A 25092-nucleotide genomic window follows, 5' to 3' on the forward strand; every position below is an offset into this window, starting at 1 on the left:
GGGGCTAGTGTCACTGGAGTCGTCAGAGGTGGAATAACTTACGTCGCTAAACGTAGCATAAGAACTGGACGAACACTCACCAACCGTCTCAGCAGGGGGATCAGCGAGGCTCCCGGATCGACAAGCATCAGAAGTCGCCTCGTCGCCAGCATCCCATGAGGGATCGCCGGTATCTGCAAAAGAAAGAGAAAGGCCCTGCGGAGCCATGGCAGGTTGTGGAACCCCAATAGGAAGAGGCGTGCCAGCTGGACCCTCAACCGAGACCCCGTCAGTCGCAGCGTCTGCATCAGCGCAGCCTGTGACAAGGAGCTAGCCGTTGGGGAAGCCACTGTGATAAATGGCGCTGCTTGCGCATTAGGAGGAAGCAAAGCAGCAAACATGGGGGCCAATGTAGTTGCCATGTTGGCAAAAAACGCCCCATTATAGCAGCTGGGTCACAGGCAGGGGACGCAGCTGGTCATGTACAAGCATGGCTGAAGAAGCCACAGGGGCAGGAGGCCCAGGGACAGCTGCAGTAGTCATAACAAGGAGGGATGTAGCCCTCGGCAGCACTGCAGGGGTTACAATCAGGGGAGCACTAGGCCCTGCCCCCGCCTAGACCTAACATGGCTGAGCCAATCCCCTAAGATGGCGGCCGCTATCGCTGCCATTAGAGCCAGCGGGGCCCTCAACTCACCCGCCGCGAGGAGGCCAGGGCTTATTGTACACCTCCTGTGAGGTGTAAGCAGCACGGCGCCGGGAGCCACACGACACGTGACCCCCGGCGGGATGTGCCCCGCGACAACACCCATGAGAGCAGGGAGCGGCGCCCGGAGGAATAAGCTGCGGGGGTCAGCGATGCTGATGTTGCAGTAAGTGGTGGCAGGGAGCGGCGCCGGGAGTCGCGGGACACGCGACTTCAGGCGGGAACAGCCGGGGGGTGGTCAGCGATGCTGACATGCCCTTAGGGATCGGTTTATGGTCCGCCTGTCAGCCGCAGTATCAGGCAGGAAACGGGTGGGGGGATGTGCAAAGCGGTGCGGGCGGACCGTTGAGGCACATGGAGCTCAGGAATCAGGACCAAGTGAAGCAGAAAGGGTAAAGGGAGAGAGAGGGAGACAAGAAGAAGGTATAAAGAAAGATAAAGAAGATAAAGGGGGTGTTAAAGAAGATAGAAAGAGTAAAGAATCGTGGAGATTGGAAAAAGTTAGAGTGTGTATGTTTCACTGTGGGACACAGTACCTGAACAAATGATCCCATGAAAGAGGCCTCAAGCTTGTAAGCCTGGCCTTAAATAAGCTCTGTCCCTACTCCTCCCACTAAGGATTTCATAGGTTGGGACCAACACAATGATCACCACCCAGGCCAAAGCCCAGCCTCCTGGTTTAAGTCACTACTGGCACATTCGAGCCCTCCGTTATTCATATATATATATATATATATATATATATATATATATATATATATATATATATATACTGTAATGTATGGAAACCCCCCCATAAAAATCCTGCGTTTGCCCCTGCTGAAGCTGGAAAGGCTTTTGTCCTTACTGCCAGCATTAGGGACTGTACCGCTAATGCTATCTATAGATGGTGTAAGTGGTACAGTCACAAACAGCAGTGGTCGATGGTGGCCCAGAGCGCATGCGCACGACGGAGCCGGCTACGTCGTGCGCATGCGCGAGACCCGGATAGCGACGGGCAATCCGTTGCTCCGGGTCTCGCACCAAAGGGGGCGTGCTGTCGGAGTTGAGTGACAGCACGCCCCCTTTGGTGGGCGGGCCGGGGGGGTGGCTGCCCAGACGGAGGCGTTCCCATGAGAACGCCTACCGTCTGTGTGTGGCCCCACTGACATCACAAGTGATGTCAGTGGGAGAGCTTCCGGCTCTGTTTGAGCCGAAAGCTCTCTGGGGCTTGTGGCCACGACACCCTACCACAAGGGTCTCATAGCAAGCCCGACCATCATCCTGGCCGCTCGCAATCGCTGTGGGTGGCAACCCACAGCAATGCGAGCGGCCAGGAGGCCGCTCTATAAAAAAAAAAAAAAAGAGACGCCCTGATTCAGAGCGAGTGCTCTGTCAGAGCGTCCGGCTCTGAATCAGGGCCTCTATACCCTACAGTGGATCTTATTTAATAAAATGGTGCATTATGCTTAAATGTCATGTAACCCATAGCAACAAATCAAATATATGCTTTCATTATACTAGAAAAATGACGGCGATGCTCTAATCAGTTGCTCCGTGTTACAGCGTATTTCTCCACAATATTAAATAAGCCCCACTTTTCTTTTTTGGTTATTTACCAATGAAGATGGTTTTTCTGTGTCTGAAGATCCAAATCCTCCCTGTTAGCATTTATAACATATTTGTTACTCATCAGCAAAATGACAAACGTATATCTGCGCTGCTCTAACAGGATGTGGTGGAGGCAGAACATGTGGTCTGTACCGCTGCACTGGGTGAGGGTGTATTCCTAAGACAGTACTGTGCTGTGCATTGAAGCCCCCTCCTCCTTCTGACCCTCACATCCTGCTGTCATCAGGGCCACAAAGCAGACAGACAGCAACCTAGTCACAGAGGAGACGCCCTGCAAGATGGTAAGATTGCATCTCTTCTCTGGGGCTGAGTGCCTTATTACTTAGGAAAACCATTGTATTTGTGTAAGTCTGAGAACTGCCACAAACAGTCCCAGGGGTTAAGGATTTGCCCCTTTGGAACTTTCGTCCTGGGATGTGTAGCCCTGTTCTTCTAAAGACTGCTATGAATGAGCCCTGTCTTTTATGAGTAATACTGAGCACTGCTAAGAAAGAATCAATCTTATAATGAATCAGATATTCACATGCAAACCGGAGTTAAATGCATAGATAATATATGCTTTACCTCCTCACAGATGTTATTCCAATAGTATAATTCAATCATATATTGTTGAGTAAATGAAGCATTAAGAGCTATGTTGCAATTAAATCAGTCAAGAGGCATCAAATCACAAGTAAACTAGAGCGAAAGACGCCGTGAAGGAAATCCCAGGCACCTGAGGCAAAATTAGTATAAAATACAAAATACAAATGTATTCTTCAACCCTGTTCCTGATGTTGCACACGTCATAAAACTGGTGTAATGGCACAGACCAGGCTTAGGCAATCTGCTGTACAGCTGTTGAAATAAAAGTGCGCCCTGCCAGTCTGAGGCTCTCTCTAATTCAGACATAAATAAGGGAATTTTCACCTATTTTTTAAAACAACTGCTCATGGATTTCTGTAGCAAAGACAAGTATATTTTGAATGGATGACTTGCACCTCACGATGCCCACCAGTATGTTTTGGGGGCACAAACTTTAAGAATACAGGGGAAAAGTTGGAGATTGTGCATCCACGGAGGTGTTATTCATTTTGGGCGTTGTTCAGGGATGTACACACGATTTTTAGGTACATCTCCGATGTTCTTAGATCTGCGCATTCGCAGAAGACGCACCATGAATGTGCAGATCTGGGATAGCGATGTCACTCGCAGTGCCACAAACACTGCGGCATACTTGCCTACCCTCCCGGCTGGGAGCCTCCCGAAAATCGGGTGCCGCTCCCGCCCCCCGTAAAGGCAGGCAAGCCTCCCGGCCCCAGAGAGCCAGCTGTATAAACCCCTGGCAGCGGGGGGGTGGGCGGTGACGCGATTCCCGCTGAATCGCATCATCGTAGCCCCGCCCCATGCTTCACAATGCCATTAATCTCGGCATTGTGAAGAGACGTCATGTTCCATGCCTCGCCCCATTTTTGGCGCGACACGCCCCAGCACTGAGGTATGAGTGACATGTGGCTGGCGTTTATGGGCGACGTCAGGAAGCGCTTCTGTGCCGAAACCGGTGGCTACGTCCTTAGATGCAGCTTCACTGACCACGGCTGTGTGATTTAACCGGACATCCAGAGTGACCTGAGTGTAATTCATGTGTCCCAAATTAAAGGGATGAAATGGCAAGCCTAGGTTACTCACATGTCTGATGGTCATGCCCATGATACTGTTGTTTTTTTTTTTTTTTATCAAATTGCTGAAAGACCTTAAACTTGTACCAGTACCACTGTAGTAGATGATGGAACTCAGGGGGTCATTCAGACCCGTTCGCGAGCGCAGGACGCTCGCAAGCGGGTCGATGTTGCCCCACTGCGGATGGAGCTCCGTCGTGCGCATGCGCGAGACCCGGATAGTGATGGGCTCTCCGTCGCTCCGGGTCTCGCACCAAAGGGGGCGTGCTGTCGCACCAAAGATGGGCGTGCCGGGGGCGCGGCTGCCAGACGGAGGCGTTCCCATGGGAACGCCTACCGTCTGAAGCCGGCCCCACTGTCATCACTAGTGATGTCAATGGGAGTGATTTTGGCTCTGATATGCAGTGTAGCAGTGGCCAATGTGGTTAACCAGTGACTTGACATGTACAGTAGATCACGTGGTCCAGGTAGTGCTGTAGAGCGAAGACCTTGTCTACTTGCAGATTATATTCATTGGCCTACCACTGTGATTTCCAACCTCGGTCCTCAAGGCACACTAACAGTCCTGGTTTTAGTGATATCCATGATTGTGGCAGTTATTGCCTTACAGCACTGAGGTCGTGGGTTCGATTCCCACCACAGCCCTAATTGTGCAGAGTTTGTATATTCTCCCTGTGCTTGCGTGGATTTCCTCCGGGTACTCCGGTTTCCTCCCACTTAATTGGCTCCCAACAAAAAAATTAACCCTAGTGTGTATGTGTGTGAGCATGTGATAGGGAACATAGATTGTAAACTCCACTGGGGCAGGGACTGATGTGAATGGCCAACTATTCTCTGTAAAGCGCTGCGGAATATGTGTGCGCTGTATAAATAACTGGTAATAAATAAAAATTATTGTGCACAGATGGTTAAATCAAAATAACTGAGGTACTAATTAAGTCACTTGTGCTCAAGTATGGCTATCCCTAAAACCTGGACTTAGTGTGCCTTGAGGACCGTGGTTGGGAAACCCTGGCCTACCAGGTCCTCAAACAGCCCTAAATTAAACTGCATGCATTCTCAACGCACATTGCTGCTACTTATCCACATAAGTAACAATTTGGGTCATAAAAGACAGTCAAAAAGCTACCAGAATAGCCTTTATAGGGAATGGGATTATCTGAGTAGGAATGACTGTGGTGAGTAATGACTCTCCCACCCTTCTTTTTATCCCAGTCAGACTCACTGGTGGTTTGTGACGTGGACCCTGAGCTTAAGGACAAGTTGAGGAAATTTCGCTTTAGGAAGGAGACCAATAACGCTGCTATTCTGAGTGAGTGACCTCTTGTGCATTGACACAGAGTGAGAACAGAACACCCGTGATGGGACATAGCGTGTGGCAAGGGCAGGTGTGCAGAATGTGTGCATCCCGCTATCTCTCCGTCCCTCATACTCGCCATTCTTCTTTGTTTCATAGTGAAGATAGACAAGGAGAAGCAGTTGGTGATCTTGGAGCAGGAGTTTGAGGTGGGTGCCGTCTGTCTGTCCACGAATGTGTGTCCCCCCCAGAGATAATCTGCCGTGGCTGCTTCATCTGTCCAGAAGATGGCATCCACTGGGCGATAATACACCCGATTCTGAGTCGCATCCATCGCCGTAGCAAAAATAGGCATCGTTGCGTTTTTCTGAGCGATTCTGAGTCTCGGTCACTTCTCTCATAAAATGGGAGTTGCTGGGTGTCAATCTTGGAGGACGCACGGTAGAGAAACATCTCTGGGGGTGTTGTGGGCCTGTAGCCAGAGTTGAGCCCTATTCATGCATATACCGAGGGGTTTTTATTATACGCCTATTTCAGGGGGATTTCTTGCACCCAGCATAGTAGCTATATACTAGCGATAACAGCTGCGTCTGTGTAAATCAGTGGGGAGGCGCAATGCTTAAGCACACAGACATGCGTATACATTAGCATTTCCAGTGCGGCTAATGGAGCTGTGGGCGTCTCAGGACCCGGCCTTCTGTCTCTTCGCAAAGTATATATTAAAAAACTAAAATTAACTGTAGTTGCAAATTTGTCTTTCAGGATATTTCCCCTGATGAGCTACAGAACGAGCTCCCGGAACGTCAGCCTAGATATCCTTACTAGTTACGCTGGTCTACCTTACTGTGTAGGAGCTCAGTACAAGTAATAGTCGCTACGAGAAGCCACACAGCTCAGTAATGTCTTGATTCCAGTAACCAAGTGAAGATATCAGTAGGCCGCGGCAATTAGCAGTTGGTGTGTCTCCATGCTATTTCATAACATGAGGGGTAGCCTGTAACTGCAGCTGTTTTATGGTTGGGGGATGTGTTCATCTGCCATACGGCTTATTCTTTCTTCACCCAATACATGTTAGCAGTCATCAAGGGGCCTATTTATCAATAGGGTTTGGTACGAGATGTCTGCGCACATAATGCCTGCGGTCGGGAATCCCGACGCTGGAGTTCAGACGATTTAAATGTTGACGCCTGTAGTGTAGGTGAGTAATTTAACCCTTTCCCTAACCCAGAGGTTCCCATACTCGATCTGCAAGGCACCCTAACAGTCCAGGTTTTAAGTATATCCATGCTTGACCACAGGTGACTTAATTAGTACCTCAGTCAATTTGATTTAACCACCTGTACTCAACCATGGATATCTCTAAAACCTGAACTTTTGGGGTGCCTTGAGGACTGCGTTTGGGAACCTCTGTCCTAACCATTCCCCTAATTCATCTTTCCCACAGCTTAACCCTAACCTTCCCCTCCAGCAGCCTTATGGTGCCCACACACAGAGCGATATTTTACACGATCTGGCCGATTCCGACGCACTGGAATGACAGATCATGTAAAATATGGCCAGATCGTGAGAAAATCGTGAGTCCCCACTCACGTTTACGATGCGATGCGTGTCCCTGCTGGTCGTACATCACATCTTCAGATGTGCCGTGCAGTAGGGCAGATCTGACAATCTAGGACACGATGCACTGTGAAAGTCTGGATTGCTGGAGAGATCGTATGAAGATTGGACACCAAATTGTGTGCAGATCGTGTGCAGAGCTGCCGGGGAGAGTTTCAAGGGAAATCGTACACAAATCGTACACATCGGCTGATCGTGTGCAGATCGCCATGTTTGTGGCCACCTAAACTCTAACCCTCCCCACAGCCTACCCTTAACCCTCCCCTCCCACAGACTAACCTCACCCTCCCCTCCCCTCCCACAGACTAACCTCACCCTGCCCTCTCCTCCCACAGACTTACCTCACCCTCCCGTATCCTCCCACAGCCTAACCCTCCCCTCCCACAGTTACACCCTCCCTTCCCACAGACTAACCCTCCCCCTTCCCCTAATGCCTAACCCCTAACCCTAAATATAACCCTAACCCTAGTACTTGCTGTCGGGATTGCATCAGGGTGGAATCTCGAGCTGGGATTCTGACCCCTGTCAGGATTCCAGCTCCAGGATTGTGGGCGCTGGCATTCCATGCTCCGGGATGCCAACTACATCCCTATCAAGATTATCTGTCCCTTGAAACAGCAGTTTCCACATGATTTAAGGGGTTGGGTATGAAATCCCAGGTGTCGGGATGCCGCTGGTCAGAATACCTACAGCGTCATCCCGACAGCCAGAATCCAGACACCCATAGGAACCCACGTAATTATTTTCCTATCCCTACTCTAACCCTCCCTCCCCGATGTCTAACCCTAACCTACCCCCCTAGTGCCTAAGCCAACCTCCCCCTTCCAGTACCCTAAACCTAAGACCCCCTCCCTGGTTCCTAACCATAACCTCCCCCCTAGTGCCTAAGCCAACCTCCCCCTTCCAGAGAAACCTGAGACCCCCTCCCCAGTGCCTAAACCCCTCCCACCTAGTGCCTAAACCTAACTTCCCCCCTAGTGCCTAAACCAACCTCCCCCTACCCGCACCCTAATCCTAACACTCCCTCCCCGCTACCTAACCCTAACCTCCCCCTAACACTCTGATACTTACATTCGGGATGCCGGCGGTCGAGATACTGGTGCTGGGATACCGACCTGTCATGATTTCGGCGCCGGTATACAGACCGTCGGCATCCAGCATGCCGGGATGCCGACTACAACCCAATTTAAGTGTCCCTGAAATTCACCTAAGATATCGCCTGCATTCAGCTAAGTGACACAGTATAATTACCTGACGTCCTTATTATCTGCAATCGGGGTGGCGGTCTGGAGTAATTTACCAAGCTTCTGAAATGCTTAGCTTTCTAGTGTGTGCAATATTAGCTGACACCATAGATAGCACTAGCTGCTGTAGCCCGTAGGCTTCCATTCACTTTTCCGTGGAGTATGCACATGCCCTGTATAATAATTACACACTTATCACTCTGTAATAAGTAAGCGGTAAAGGAGGTTTTAGTGGTGGAAAGTAATCTTTGGGGCAGCCTCTTATAGTATGGACTGTCCCAGCATGATTTTGATGATAAATTGCCCTGTTAATCAATCTGTTATAAATGGAAAAGATGTGGGAATGCCTAGTATAACAGAGGGTTAATACACAGAGTGTAATATTAAAAGGTACTCATTAACATACGAGAACAATATCGTATTCAATATATAGACGGGCAAGTGTCCAAAAATAACCACCTCACACCTGTAACCCCAGTCAAGGTGAGGATCCCATAACAGAAGGGCGCCTTCTCAGGTGGCTATGGCGGTGTGTCAGCTGCTGCCGGCTAAAATGGAAGCTCCTTTCCTGGCGTCCCCAGTCTGCATACCTCTTGCAGACGGTGCCGCAACACACAGAGGAATTTCATCTTTAATATCCTAAAGAAAAAGTTACCGTTATCCTATGATTAAAGAATAGTGAATTTGTGGATAGCTACAATTCTCTACTTGTAGGGATACTTTGTAAACTTATTTGTCCTACTTATTTTACTATGGGGCCCATTTATCAATAAATATTTGCAGCTTATTACCTAAAAACACCCATTTTCTGGGGGTAACCGCAAATATTTAGTATCCCCTGAATATATGACAGAGGGACCGCAGCAGAAATCTCTGATACCTGCTGTGATCCCACCATTCCTACTGGCAGCTGCAACCATCCTAGGTTTCTATGGGGGTGTGATGCTGCCATATTTCCCAACTTCCAGAATGCAATGCATTCCGGAGATTGGCTAACGCCAGCTGAAGACGGCGGTAGCCTGCTGTAGGCTATGGGCTACGCATCGCATAAACTACCGGGAGAGGGTTCCATAGGTATCCTCCCTCGGTAATGGGCATGACCGGGCATGTGCTGGAGTCTCGGCACAGGAGTGAAGAGACCGCAGATGCGGTAGCTTCACTCCCAACACATCACAAGGACCGTTCCTGCGAGTGCTTTTTGTTATATCCGGGCGAAATTATCACATCCTGCAGTGCGATCATGGGAGCTAATATCGCGCCCAGATTACACTGTAAATGCGATCATTAATAAATGGGACCCTATTAGAGATGTGCGGTTCGGTTCTCCAGAAATCCGAATCCACACCCGAATTTCGTGAATCCGGGTAAATCCGATTCTCGGTTCTAATCTCCTGAGGAGATCCGGGTAATTCTAGGTCCCGGTTCTGATCTTTTTGCGGTTTGGAATTCGGATTTTAAATTTCGGGTTTTGGACTGCATAAATTACATGATTTTAGCTGTTTTTAAAACTTTTTATCTACTTTTTATTTAAAAACTCCAGATCCAAAACCAAAACACTTGAGGGTGGTTTGCAAAACCAAATCCAGATCCAAAACGTCTAAGGTGATACAGATCCAAAACCAAAACCCAGGGGTCGGCGCACATCCCTAGACCCTATATAACCACTGAATTAACAAACCCTACAGGTGTAACCAATATATTTGGACACTTGCCAGTCTGTATATTGAATACAATATTGGTCTTGACCAGTAGCAAATTACCTCCTAGCTGCAGTCCTCTTTTTACGATTATTTACCTATGTGTTATATATGTAATTTGTTAATATCTACCTTCTTAATATTACATTTTGTCCATTTACTTCTGACTCTGCGCTGGATTCAGAGTTCCGCGCTATTACACAGCCCTGCAACTAGCTGTATTATAATTTTCTAACGCTGTAGGAGGCGTCTTGTGTTAATATTTGCCACCTACCGGTTTCTGTGATCCGCTGCTGTGATCCTCCGCTCAGGACATCTGAGTAACCTTCAGGTGCAGATCTTTAAACATTGGAGTTGTACGTAAACCATTGAGTTTGTGCACAACTCTGAATCGGGTCCTCTATGTACTGATCCACTGTGCACATTTATTTCCCCTTTAGTTAATATTGGAAAACACTGCACATAGCAGCAATAACATATGTTAACTAATAGGGAAAAATTGTGAGCGTAATAAATAGGCCCCATGTTTATGCTTCCCTGAAATGCTGCTGCTGTAGATGGCCGCCCTTGTCCTCATAGTGCTGGCCCTGGACTTGTTCTTTTGTGTGGTTTATGTAGGACTAACACAAACACTTAAGTACCATTTAAACATGCAGCTAATTTTTTCCAAACTATCCTAAGAATATTTAATTAGGGGGTTTCTCCCAGCAACAACATTCAGTAGGTCGACATTCGTTAGTCTGGATGTTGACAGTCATTATGTCAACATGGTCAATTCGTTGACCACCACTATGTCAACATTCATTTAGGTCAACGTGGTTAAAAAGAAAATGTTGACATGTTAAAAAATGACGACATTTAACATGTTGACACCAAAATGTCAACGTGTTTTTTCTGCTTATTTTAGCCTAATCCTAAACTAACCACTAACCCCAAACCCTAATCCTAAATCTAACACTAACCCCTAAACCTAACCCTAAATCTAACCCTAATCCTAAATCTAACCCCTAACCCTAATCCTAAATCTAACCCTAAACCTAACCCTAAAGCTAACCCTAACTCCTAACCCTAATCCTAACCCTAAATCTAACCTGTAACCCTAATCCTAAATCTAACACTAACCCCTAAATCTAACCCTAACCCCTAATCCTAAATCTAACCCCTAAACCTAACCCTAAATCTAACCCTAAACCTAACCCTAAATCTAACCCTAACTCCTAACCCTAATCCTAAATCTTACACTAATCCTAACCCTAAATCTAACCCGTAACCCTAATCCTAAATCTAACACTAACCCCTAAATCTAACCCTAACCCCTAACCCTAAATCTAACCCTAACCCCTAATCCTAAATCTAACCCCTAAACCTAACCCTAAATCTAACCCTAATCCTAAATCTAACACTAACCCCTAATCCTAGCCCTAAATCTAACCCTAACCCCTAAAACTAACCCTAATCCTTAAAAAAATATGTCAACATTTTGAATGTGTCGTCCTTTTAACCCTGTCGACCTATATGCAAATCAACATGTTGGTTGTCGACATTCTGACTGTTGACATTCAGAAACTGTCGCTATTGTTGTGTCAACCATTTGAATGTTGACGACCGGATATCGGTTATTTATCAACTATCCATAGATTGTAAGCGTGCAAGCATTGTCTATTTACCTCATTGCCTGTCATTCACCAGTCTTGTTTTTTACTTTTTTATTCACAATTTTAAAGCGCGACAGAATATGTTTACTCTACAAAAATAAATAATAATAAAAATAAATAAATCACATATTGCGGGATTGTGGCCCAATACTTGTTCTGTTAATGCTATTTTAGGATATTAATTAATGGAAGAGAGCAACGAAAAAAATATATATTTTCATGGCAGGTAACTAGTGAATAAAACATAGACTGAAACCTCGTATACACTGGACGATGTGTGTATCGAGCGATGTCGGATGCGGCGGGCCCGGCGGGGGTGCCGGCATCAGCAAGTGCGTACACACTTGCCGTTGCCGGCAACGACGAACCACTGCGGGGTGGTGAAGCGTGGCCATGCTGTATTCGGCAACATGGCATTGCTAACGATATCCCCAGATTGAGCTGCATGTATAGACGACTGGGGATATCGTTAACGACCAGCGGAAGCGCACATCGTTCGGCGTTAAGTGCATACACACTGGATGATTTGAACAATATATCTTTCAAAGATATCGTTATCGTTCAAATTGTTAATAAATATCGTCTAGTGTGTATGCGGCTTAACTCATATAAGAATTATATTGCTGCTGTATATCTTTATATCAAAAAGTTTTTGTTTAAAAAAATATATATTCTATTTACTCTTTACTCAACCATGAAACTGGATGATAAACTGGGTTTCTGTTAAGGGTATATTTACTAAAGTGAGAGTTTTTAGAAGTGTAGATGTTGCCCGTAGTAACCAATCAGATTTTAGCTATATCTTCTAGAAGATGCTAGTTAAACCTTCCAGAAGATAATAGCTAGAATCTGATTGGTTGCTATGGGCAACATCTCCACTTCTAAAAACTCTCACTTTAGTAAATATACCCCTATAGTCTCTTTATTACTACACTTTTTTTTCTGCTGTATTTTTTGTTTAGTTTGTTGACATTGTGTAGTGTGTGGGGTTTAACTAGCCTGTTTAGGGGCAAATCCCAGAGCCTGCGTGACTACATGTACTCTGAAGACCTGACCATGCCTTACCTTATGTACTCTATTCTCATCCAGAATGATTCCCTATCCACCCGCAGCTGAAGTGCGATGTTCATGGCAGCCCGGTTTCCATTACATCAACAGAAAACCATTTAGAATTTGTTCTCTCCAGCGAGTGAACTGGGGAGAGATAAAGCAGATGTGCAGGGAGTAAACAGGAGAGCACATAGGTCCGGAATGTGTATGTACTTTTATACATGTGTGCACACGTGTGTGTCACTGTGTGTATGCATTTGTTTATGTGTAAAGAATATGAGTTCTATAGGGAGGGAGCAGCCAGGATGTTACTCCTTTTCAGAGCAGTTGCTGTCTGGAAAAATAAGAAAATAAGACAATTTGTTAAAAGTAACAATTTTATCCTTTTTTCTTATCCCCTAATTGGTTCTAATTAACCTTGGGTAGCCTTGTCTAACTTTCTACATTTATTGTATATGTCCTACTTATGCAATAGTTTATTCCCTCCCCAGGGCCGGCTCCAGGGGTCGTAGCACCCTGTGCCGGCCCCCTCCAGTGCACCCTCTCTTCGCGCGCAGCTTTGCCGCACGCGGCCGAAAATGGGGGCGTGGCCTAATTACCATAGGCCATGCCCCTACGCAACGTTATTAGGAGGCGTGTCTGTTTCCAAATAACATCAGGCTGTGGGGAGCCTCACTAGCTTGGCTTCCCCCAGCCCTCTCCCGTCACTGAATAGATGCCGCGGCAGTGGGGGGTCCCCAACCTCCTGATTTAACCACCCGCGGGCCACTTCGGCCAACAGGTGGAACAGCGGGACAGTAATGTCCCGCTGAAATCGGGATGTTGGGGAGGGGTGCGCCCTCTATGGGTGGCGCCCCAGTGCAACCGCTCAGGTCGAACACCGCAGAGCCCCAGATACTGCTCTGCCTGTACAGCCTTATTTTAGTGAGGGTCTATGGTTCAGTCAAAAACCGAGGCTGTGTGGCACAGTGAAGGGTGTTGTTTGTAGGAGAAACAATCATAGGGGTCTATTTATCAAGCATTGAAAAGTGTGGAGAAGTGAACCAGTGGAGAAGTTGCCCATAGCAACCAATCAGCTTTCAAGTAGCATTTATCAAGTACAGTCTATAAAATAATAGGTAGGACCTATGGGCAACTTCTCCACTGCTCCACTTCTCCACACTTTTCACTGCTTGATAAATAGACCCCATAATCTGCAATAACTAATATTGTGGTTCCTGATTGGTCCAGTTGCTCACCCAATGCGGTAATATCCTCCATGTTGCATGCAGCTATAATATATTACATTTTAGATAGAAGAGACAACATGGTTTCTTTAATAATATGATGCACCTAATAATGATGATACCAATATTTCTGTGAATTACAACTCTGGTGCCATATTGAATTTTATATTTATGACCAATATAAGTTTTGCAGCTGTAGATGTGTCTTCTGTTCACTGATTTCCTTGACACGTTACCACATTCCTAGTGTACAGCTATAGGTACCTGCATGATGATGGCCGAATCTCCTACCCGCTCTGTATGATATTCTCCAGCCCAGTAGGTGAGTGACCATCGCAGATGTGAGCAGCCAGGCAGTAGGGGACAGAGGACCTTATTCAGAGGCGGCCGTACGGTCTACGACCGCACGGTCGCCTCAATGTTTTGCCAGTGCGCATGCGCTCGAGGGAGCCGGCTCCCTCGTGCGCATGCGTGAGACCCGCTACGACCGACAGTGCCGGTCGTAGCGGGTCTCTTTCCAAAGGGGGCGAGCTGTCGATGTTGATTGACAGCTCGCCCCGTTTGGAAGGCGGGCCGGGGGGATGGCAGCCCAAACGGAGGCGTTCCCATGGGAACGCCTGCCGTTTGGGGGAGGCCCCACTGACATCACTAGTGATGTCAGTGGATGTCAGTGGAGAGCTTCCGGCTCTGACAGAGCCAGAAGCTCTCCGGGGCTTACGACAAGTGAGACCCTACCCTAGGGTCTCTGACCATCGCGACCATCACCCGAGCGGTCATTAGAGCTGTGGGTGTTAACCCACAGCCTAATGACCGCAACAGAGGCGGGCGGTCAGGATGCAAGTGGTCGCCCAGTTTCTGAGCGACCGCTTGCATCCTCCGACCGCCTCTGGATGAGGCCCAGAGCATGTGGTGAATACATGCTGTTCACATATGCTCAGCATTTATTCCTAGGAGAGAGGGACTCCGGGGCATGTCCGGGGCACTGTGTAGTAGGTGACTGATAACATAAAAAAGTCATTTTATTCCGTTTACAGTGCAAGAATAAATTAAATAAGTTCTAATGGTGTCTTTGAAAATGAGAAAGGGGTAATTTTTTCAGCCCGTGGGCAGTCATGATGGCATGCAGGCAGGCAGGGCCGGACTGGTCATCTGGCAGTTCTGGCAAATGCCAGAAGGGCCGATGGACAGGTCCAGCGTGCAAGAGCCCTGACTGACTGACAACAAGAGCTGCCTCTGGGTGCTTGGGGGCGGAGTTTTTCTATGACGCGGCTGCGTCGTGACGTCATGTCATACAGTCGTGGACTGGCACGAGTAGCCGCCGTTGTATTTTATCAGGCGCATGCGTTGTTACGGCTCTCCCGTTGATCGGCCAATATATCTGCTGCCCGTCGGCCAGTGTGTACCCGTGATATGTCGGTGAACGTCGGCGTTCACAGACATATCGCATTGGCTGTGCTGCACAGCCGATAGACAGATATGTTTGCAGACATATCTGTTCATCGGCAAGTGTGTACGGGTGGTCTGCAGACATATCTGTCCATCGGCAAGTGTCTACGGGTGGTCTGCAGACCGCCCGTACACACACAGCGGCAGCCGCGATTAGGGGGACGGGACCCGCCCCCGACTCGCCCCCCGTGCGCCGGGTCCCGCGGGCACAAGCAGGTGATGGCCGTTCAGTGTGTATGAACGACCATCATCTGCAGATCTCTGTCAGGTGTGTACCCACCTATAGGCTGGCAACTAAAAAGCAATAATTGAAGAAAGATGTATAAGATAATGTTAGCCTGCATTCCTCCCTGAACACCCCAGGCCATGCTGGCAAGGTATCAGTCTGAGGTTGCATTAGGCATAAATTTTGTGCCATGTTAAGTGCCCTGGGTGCCCATTTATCAATGATCACTTTTGCAGCGTGATCAGGGCATACCAGTAACGCCCATGATCGCATTTCAAAATACGATCCTATCGGCTGGATGTATCATCCGGGACATGTAGGGACACAGGCTCCGAAAGGAGCCCACCCATGCGATATTTCCGGAGAGCTGCCGGCCAGTGCAGGGGGTGCTGCGCATGCACGGTCCCGTGGACTGCACATGCAACATCCGCCATAGCCCATAGGCTACAGCGGCTAATGCCATCTTCAGTTGGCGTTAGCTCCGGGGGCCAATATCTGGAATGCATCGCATTCCGGATATTGGTGAATTTGACAGCATCGTACCCCCCGTAGAAACCTATGGGGGAGGCGGCTGCCAGCGGTAATGGAGGGATCACAGCAGGTATTGGAGATACCTGCTGCCGTCCCTCCTTAATACATACGGGGGATACTTAATATTTGAGGCGTAACTACCATACTTCGAAGGGATGCAGCTGCTATGGGGCCCAGAGCTTAGCGGGGCCCAACTTTCTTCAAAGTTAAATGTTGTACATACATTTTTCACCATTGAGTAGTACATAGGGGCCCTTACGAACTTTTGCTATGGGGCCTTCAAATACCTAGTTACACCCCTGAATGTACCCCTTATCAAAAAAGACAATGGTGCTTGGGTGTTAGTGAAAAGAGTTTTGTGATAATTCTAATTTAAACTGTCACTGACACTGCTTGGCGGGGGGAAGCCAGGGCCGCAACTAGGGGGGTGGGGGGTGGCTAAGGGGGCGCGTGACCCGGGTGCTGGACTTGAGGGGGCGCCGGGGAGAGGCTGCAGGGAGGCTGGGTTTCTGCTCTTGTGGGTTTGGAGCCACATCCCAGCCATGAGAGGCACAGAGACACTGTCAGTCTTGTGGTGTGGGTCGCAAGCCAATCAGTGCTCGCGGACCGGCAGCCAATCAGCAGAGGCTGCCGGACTGTGAGCTCCAATTGGTTCGCGAGCGGCGCCACATTACAATGACGCCAGTACTGACAGTTCCCCAGCTTGTGGCAGCCCTGTCCTGCACCACCCCGAGCTCACCCACCGCACGGCCCTGGCAGGTAAGAGAAGGAAGATGGGTCCTTACTGTGGCTTAATGTAAAAGAGGCATTACTGTGGCATAATGTGTTGTAAGGGGCATTCCTGTGGCAGAATGTGTTGTAAGGGGCATTACTGTGTTGCAAAATGTGTTGTAAGGGACATTACTCTGGCATAATGTGTTATAAGAGACATTAATGTGTGGCATAAGGTGTTATAGGGGGCATTAATGTGTCACAAGACCACACACCCTTTTCGTCCTCTATGTTGTATTTTTCTTTTAGGGGTCGCCAAATGATGGCCTTGCCCCGGGTGACAAAAATCCTGGGGAAGCGTGTGTGGTAAAAACACACAGTGCTCAGTGTGCCTCATCTACCAAAGTCAGACACTTAACACTTGAACTATTTGCTCCTGTGTAGCAATCTTAGTAATTCTAGCTATGTGTCAACTGGTTGTAATTGTTAGCTTAGATTGCTACAGTTAAGAAGATCTATGTAGAGTACATTTAGTTAGAATTCAAGTTCCCTGCATGGCATGCTAAGCATTGTGTATTTCAAATACAGTGTGTGCAGGTGGGGGGGGGGGGTTAAAGTTGTAATTGAAAAGCTACACATCATACATGCCTACCCTCCCGGTTTTCGCGGGAGGCTCCCGATTTTACGGGTAACCCCCCGCACCCCCGGAAGGGTAGGCATTTCTCACGCTTTCTGCCCACTTCCTACTGAAGTGGGCAGAATGAGAATACCCGCGGCGATTGCGGGTCTCCGTGCAGGGGGCGAGGCTTAAAACGTGATTCTACAAGAATCACGTCATTTGGCCCCACCCCCTATGCAAATTCTAGCCAATCGCTGCAATTTTACCGTGAGGGGCGGGGCTTAATGACGTGAATCATCAGGCTCCGCCCCCCATTGCCTCCCTCCTGCTTCTCTTACCCGGGCTTCTCCCGGGAAGAGATCTTCAAAGGTAGGCAACTCTACTACACATATGTTACACTATTACTGATAGCTCATAAGTTATGTGTCTGATTATACATTCCTCCCAACTGACACGATTTTGGCTGTACCCCCATCCCAACCGTGGGCCGCTCTCAGAGCATGTGGTGAATACATGCTGTTCACATGTGCTCAGCATTTATTCCTAGGAGAGAGGGACTCCGGGGCATGCCCCAACGTGACAAAAACTCAGACATGGCTCGCATTTCCTGCAGGGCCACGCCCCTTAGCTGTGAGACCACGCCTACTAATTTTGGCGGCGAACAGGAGTGTTCACCCTTTTGCTACACCAAAGTTGGGAGGTATGGATTATGGTAAAGGAGGTTTGGTGTTTAGATCCCTTACTTGGAGTGTTGTGTATTTGAATATAGTGGGATTAAGAAAAGTGATGGTTATCTTTACCATGGTGCAAATGGCATATGTGGTCTAGAGTTTGAATACACTGCACGATGAGCGTGATGTGTGTATTTTTCATACAGAGAATGATGTACACTTGTATGTTCTAATATTACTTATATTAGTAAGAGCATAGACTAAGAAGGAGGAGGAGTCAGGAATAGTAAGGGGAGGAGTCTATGCCAGGAGCCATATGCTGACGCTGAGGTGGGCCTCTGTGGGTTAACTGTCAGGACCTATTTTTAGTCCCAGTCCAGCCCTGCGGGCAGGCATCGGGTTGACATTTACTATGTCGATATGCATAAGGTCGACACCAGAATGTTGAATGATATGTTCTGACATAGTTAAAATACTGACATCTAACATATCTGCAAAATGTTGTCATGCTTACAGTGTCATGCCGACAGAGTCAAAATGTTCACAATAGAAATGATAGGGTTTGCATTAGGGGCCTGATACAGAACCGCTCGCTAGACTGCGTTTGCATGTAGCCTGCCGATGTTTGCAATCTGCGCATGCTTGCGCGAACCAGTCCATGCGATCGCGAAGGGGTGGGCAACCTTTTTTCTGCCGAGGGCCATTTTGATACATATAACATTAATCGCGGGCCCAGTGCAGGCCACGCCCCCTTCGCGTGACATCACATGGGAGTGGGGCCACAATTACCGGTGATTACTGCAATGCCTGGAGCATACTGAGGATGCTCCAGGGAGATGTAAGGGCAGCGGTATGACTGTCTGAAGCGTCTTAAGGACGCTCCAGGTGGCACTGCTGCATAGATTCTGGCTGTAGGGTGCCATTCTAGGCACCCTGCTAGCCGGATGAGGCTAGCAAAAAAAAAGCTCAGAGGGCCAGACCAAATGATTCCGTGGGCCTTATACGGCCCCCGGGCCTGAGGTTCCCCATCCACAGACGCCCCGCTAGAATGAGTGACAGGACGGGCCGTTTGTCGGTGGTGACAGGGGGTGGTCGATGGAAACGGGGGTGTGGTGGTGCGAACGCAGGCGTGTCTGTGCATCTGAATGCTGTTTCAGGGGCGTGCATAATTAAGACGCAGCATCAGAATACACGTCACATGGCTGAATTACACACAGCAGCACTCGCAGTGCTTGCGGTAGGGTATGGACAGCCACAAGTGCTGCCTATGGGTCCGATGTTACTCAATGTTACCGATTGTTTAATTCACTTCCTGGTAATGACGTGTGGGCGTTTTGTGATAGGCTGGTGGGCGTCTAAATACATACCGTGATCACACGGCAAGACATAGTGGGCGTGCTACTGTCTTGCTAGCGATCGCGGGATTTGCATACTTTGGCAGCTGACGGCTGCGTGCGAACGCATCCTAGAGACCAAGTCTGAATCAGGCCCTAGGTTTAGAGTTAGTGCTCATCAGTGTCGACATTCTGCAAGTAGACCATGTTCATGTCGACATACTAAACATGTCCACCCTGTCGACATAATGAATGTTGACGCATTGACTGTTGACAAGATATCCCAAACCCGCCATTTTGAGATTGGTTATAGTAGGCAGAACTGTATGGATTACACTCAGAACATCTTTAACAATGAAAGTGATGTATGACCATTCTCGGTGTATGGTAGATGTGCATCTTGAGGTGAGGGCTAGGGCCCAGCTACTGGCAGACAGAGGCCCCAGACTAGGCCGAGTTATGTTTCATCATCTGATTTTGATTATTATTATTACTATTATCCTTTATTTATATGGCGCCACAAGGGTTCCGCAGCGCCTCACAAACTACATAAACACATGAGCAAACAAGAAAGCAGCAACTTACAGTATAAAACAATGCAGGACAAGGACATAGTTTATATACATTGCTGCAATAGTGTTCATAACGTTCCAAAGCAGCAGGGTGTCAGCTACCAAGTGTTAGGTGCCCTTGTGGGGAGTTTGGAGTAGATGATCGTATGAGTAAGAGAAGGAGAAGCACGTGAGGGAAGAGTCGGTGAGTTTAGTAATATAGTAGATGTCAGTGAGTTTAGTAAACCAGAGGATAACTGCGCAAATGCTGATAAAATACTCAAGGCTACACTACCCCTCTGCCATTGGTATAAGTAGGGTCTTCGGAGCCTACGGTAAAACGAAGAACAGCGCCCCCCCTACACATAATAAACTATATTTGGATGCCGAAGTGGCCACATAACAGAAGGGGCGTGGCCACTGAAAATGGGGCGTGCCAACATGACATGCCACCTGTTTCTCGTCACTCTGGGAATGTAGGAATATTAACAAGGTCAACATCATACAACAGCAGTTCAACCAAACTCGTTCCACCTGTGTAACTTCCTTCCCCCTGCGTCTCCCAGCCACACAATCTCCCCACCGCGTCGTCTCTCAACACACCATCGCCTCCCCACCGCATCGTCTCTCAGCTCACTATCGCCTCCCCTTCCTGCTTCGTCTCTCAGCACACATCACCTACCCACCGTGTCGTCCCCTGGCCGCTCGCATCATACGTCATCTCCGCTATTAGATTAATCGAGTACATCGAACGGCATCTGAACTGCTCGCTATTCTTGTGGTAGCATTTTCCTACCGCAATCATGCGAGCAGTTCAGGCTAAAAGACAACCAAGTGATGTGGTCAATGACGCTTCTTTGTTAATTATGCACACCCTTAAAACGCCCGTTTTGACCGTTTGGCACGCCTGCGTTCTTTAATTCCACTCCCCGTTTTCAAGCACCTTCCCCTGTTACCACCCACAAACGCCTCATCCTGTCACTCAAATTAGCAGGCATTCGCTATTTTGCAAGCACACGATTTTCGACCGCACTGACTGGTTCACGCATGCGTACTAAAACCCATACGCATGCCAGATGTGCGAACATCGCTCGGAGCGAACGAGCGGCCGCTTACGAGCGGCTCTGAATGAGACCCAGAGTACTCTGGACAGAGAAATGTAACTATAAGTGTGTAGTAAATTTCGCTCTTTAACCTCTTTTTTGAGCACAGTTTTTAATTTTTTGGGGCTTGTCAAATGTCCACATGTATATTTAGTAGTGGATAGATCCCCTTCAGTATTTGTACCCTGACGTCATCAGTTACTGTCCAACGTCATTCTCTACTATCCACGTGGGCATGGAGGGCGAATAAAAAACTGTGGCAAGGGGACAAATTTCTTCTTTTTGTGGACTGTATGGGCATGGAACTGCACTACCGCCCACACTCCACATCACTTCCAGGTACAAATACTGAAGGGGATTTATGCACTACCGTGTGTATTTGATGCACACAGACATACACTGACACAGATACACACAGGGCCTGATTCAGACCCGCTCGCGAGTGCATTGCGCTCGCAAGTGGGTCGATGGTGGCCCAGTGCGCACATGCGGCATGTGCAACGCGCGTGCGCGAGCCCCGTAGCTAGTGAGATCTTCACGCGCTGCAAAACGGGGCAGCTGTCGATGTTGATCGACAGCTCGCCCCGTTTTGTAGGCGGGTAGGGAGGGTGGCTGAGCAAATGGAGGCGTTCCCGAAGGAACGCCGGCTGTTTGTGGGTGGCCCTACTGACATCACTCGTGATGTCAGTAGTGGACTTACGACTCTATTAGAGCTGGAAGTCCACTTGGCATTGCGAGTGCTGAGACCCTACCACAAGGGTCTCCTCGCAAAGCCGATGGTCGCGATAATCGCGACCATCACCAGGCCGCTCGCACAAGGTGCGGGTGGTCACCCACAGCTGATCCCCTGATTCAGAGCGTGCGCTCGCTAATAGCGAGCGGCTCTGAATCAGGCCCACAGTCCATACTTCCCGACTATGAACACACACACTGACACAGATAAATAAACACTGACACAGATACACACACACTGACACAGACAGACAGTCGCACACTGACACAGACACACACTGACACAGATACATAGACACTGAGATAGACACACCTGCTGATACAGATACACACACACTGTCACAGACACACACACTGACACAGATACCTACACATTGACAGACAGACACTGACACAGATACACACACACACTGACACAGATAAATAAACCCTGACACAGACACACACACTGAAAGATACCCATACACTGACACAGATATACACACACTGACACAGATACATACACACTGACACACAGATACATACACACTGACACAGATAAATAAACCGACACAGACACACACACACTGACAGATACACACACACTGACACACAGATACATCAATGACACAGACACACACACTGACACAGACACACACACACTGACAGATACACACACACTGACACAGATACATACACACTGACACACAGATACTCACTGACACAGATACACACACAGACACACACTGACACATAGATACACACACTGACACACAGATACATACACACTGACACAGACACACTGACACACAGATACATACTCACTGACACAGATACATACACACTGACACAGATACACACTCACACATAGATACACACTGACACAGACACACAGATACACACACACTGACACAGATACACACTCACACATAGATACACACACACTGACACAGATAGACACACACTGACACAGATACATACACACTGACACAGACACACACACTGACACTCACACTGACACAGATACATACACACTGACACAGACACACACACTGACACTCACACTGACACAGATACATACACACTGACACAGATACACACACACTGACACAGATACATACACACTGACACAGACACACACACTGACACACAGATACACTGACACAGACACTCACACTCACACATAGATACACACACTGACACACAGATACACACTCACACATAGATACACACACACTGACACAGATACATACACACTGACACACAGATACATACACATTGACACAGAGACACACACTGACACAGATACATACACACTGACACAGAGACACACACACACTGACACAGAGACACACACACTGACACACAGATACATACACACTGACACAGATACATACACACTGACACACAGATACATACACACTGACACACAGATACATACACACTGACACAGATACACACACACTGACACAGATACATACACACTGACACAGACACACACACTGACACACAGATACACTGACACAGACACTCACACTCACACATAGATACACACACTGACACACAGATACGCACTCACACATAGATACACACACACTGACACAGATACATACACACTGACACACAGATACATACACACTGACACAGATACATACACATTGACACAGAGACACACACTGACACACAGATACATACACACTGACACAGAGACACACACACTGACACACAGATACATACACACTGACACAGAGACACACACACTGACACACAGATACATACACACTGACACAGAGACACACACACTGACACACAGATACATACACACTGACACAGAGACATACACACTGACACAGAGACATACACACTGACACATAGATACACACACCCTGGCACAGATTCCCCCCACACCCCACCGGCATCTCCCCCCCTCCAGCACCACACACTAGTATACACCTGCGCTGCGGCTCTGGAGCGCCGGGGAAGGAGAAATCACTAGCTGTCACCCTGCGCCGGCAGCAGCTCTCAGCATGCAGAATAGGAAGGCAGCAGTGCCTGACAGTGGCTGTGTGCTTTCGCTGCAGCTCCCCCTACAGTCAGCCCCAGCAGGCACAGTTGCCTGGCACTCTGCTGCTCTTCACAGCTCACAGTCGGACTCGTCGTCTGTCAGGTCAGGTGCAATGGTGGCGAGGGGGTGGGCGGTGCAGGTACGATGCCCTGTCTGGCGGCGCCCCCCTCTGCTGGGCCTGTCACGGCACCCAGGGTGCTCGACACCCCCCTAGTTACGCCACTGATAGGGTCTGATTCTAAGACGGGCGCATGTGCGGCATTAAACTTACTTTCATATGCTGATGCAAGAATCCACTGAAGTGCGCAGACAATCCGTGAAGGCGAAGCCTGTACCGCCCACTGGGTATCTGTCTGCAGATGTAACCATCATCATTATTAGTATGTGGACTTGCCCCGCCCCATGCTAGGTGCAAAGATCTGTCAAAACAAGCGTCCTATCTCCGCCTGAACGCTACGGTCATGCATGGAAGGTGAATTACTCTTCTATGACATTTGCATGTGGCTACCACTCAGGAATGCCCATTTCACGGGACACGTGGTCCATGGCGAGCTCCGTCAGTCCGTGTAAGTCTGATCGGGCTAATGCGCATTTTTTTGTTGGGAGCCAGTTAACTTACCAGTATATATTTTTGGAGTGTGGGAGGAAACCAAAGTACCCAGAGGAAACCCACACAAGCACAGGGAGAATATACAAAGACCACACAGTGAGGGCTGTAGTGGGAACCGAACCCATGTATGGCGTGTTCCTGGGAGGTGAGAGGGAGGTGGCTACACGGATGTATGGGCGTGTTATGGGAGTGTCGCAGGATTGTTGCTGCAGTGGTTGTGAAGTCACACGCATAATTATCTCACATTGGAGGCCATACTCTGACGGAGGAATGTGCACCTAGCATGCGACTGGTGCCAGTTTCGATGGTATAACCATTGGTTGCAGTATATGAGCATCTACAGACACACAAAGCAGGCATTTCAGTCCTGGTACATTCAGAGACATGGCTGTACACCAGGTAAGGGCTTGTAGCGGTATTTGCAGAAAGTTGCAGAAGCAATAACGACAAAAGACGGAAACACAAGTTGCTGCAGAATCAGGAATCAGGACCAAAGGCGCATTTTTGTCCTCAGTAAATGATATGCTTCAAGCACGGTCCAATGTTAGTTTCAGCATAGCAGCAATAACCATTGGTTAATAATTTGATTTCTGTTTACAGGCACATTACAGGTTCCATAACTCAAGCCTGTTCTAAGGGTATAGTAAGCGGAAACCATACTCAGCCAAGCGGTGATTAGGTAGCTCCAATGTTACGTATGCTCCAGGTGTCAATTCTCAGGCTTTCAATGTACAGTGGCCCTCATTCAGACCCGCTCGCAAGCGCCTATGCGCT

The 25092-nt window shown here is 48.3% G+C and overlaps 1 protein-coding gene across 1 annotated transcript in view; it reads left to right on the forward strand.

Annotated features, from left to right (window-relative positions):
* The first annotated feature begins 2499 nt into the window (after positions 1-2499).
* Positions 2500-25092, forward strand: part of GMFG (glia maturation factor gamma) — a 33886-nt gene continuing 11293 nt past the window's right edge. Inside the window, exons 1-5 of the mRNA XM_088477022.1 lie at positions 2500-2577; positions 5170-5266; positions 5411-5460; positions 6014-6063; positions 13980-14062. Of these exons, the coding sequence (XP_088333148.1) occupies positions 2575-2577; positions 5170-5266; positions 5411-5460; positions 6014-6063; positions 13980-14062 (283 nt within the window). The 5' untranslated portion in view covers positions 2500-2574. The remainder of the gene's footprint in view (positions 2578-5169; positions 5267-5410; positions 5461-6013; positions 6064-13979; positions 14063-25092) is intronic.

The sequence above is a fragment of the Taudactylus pleione genome, unplaced genomic scaffold (assembly GCF_031769625.1).
Source record: "Taudactylus pleione unplaced genomic scaffold, aTauple2 ptg000199l, whole genome shotgun sequence".
NCBI classification, from domain to species: domain Eukaryota; kingdom Metazoa; phylum Chordata; class Amphibia; order Anura; family Myobatrachidae; genus Taudactylus; species Taudactylus pleione.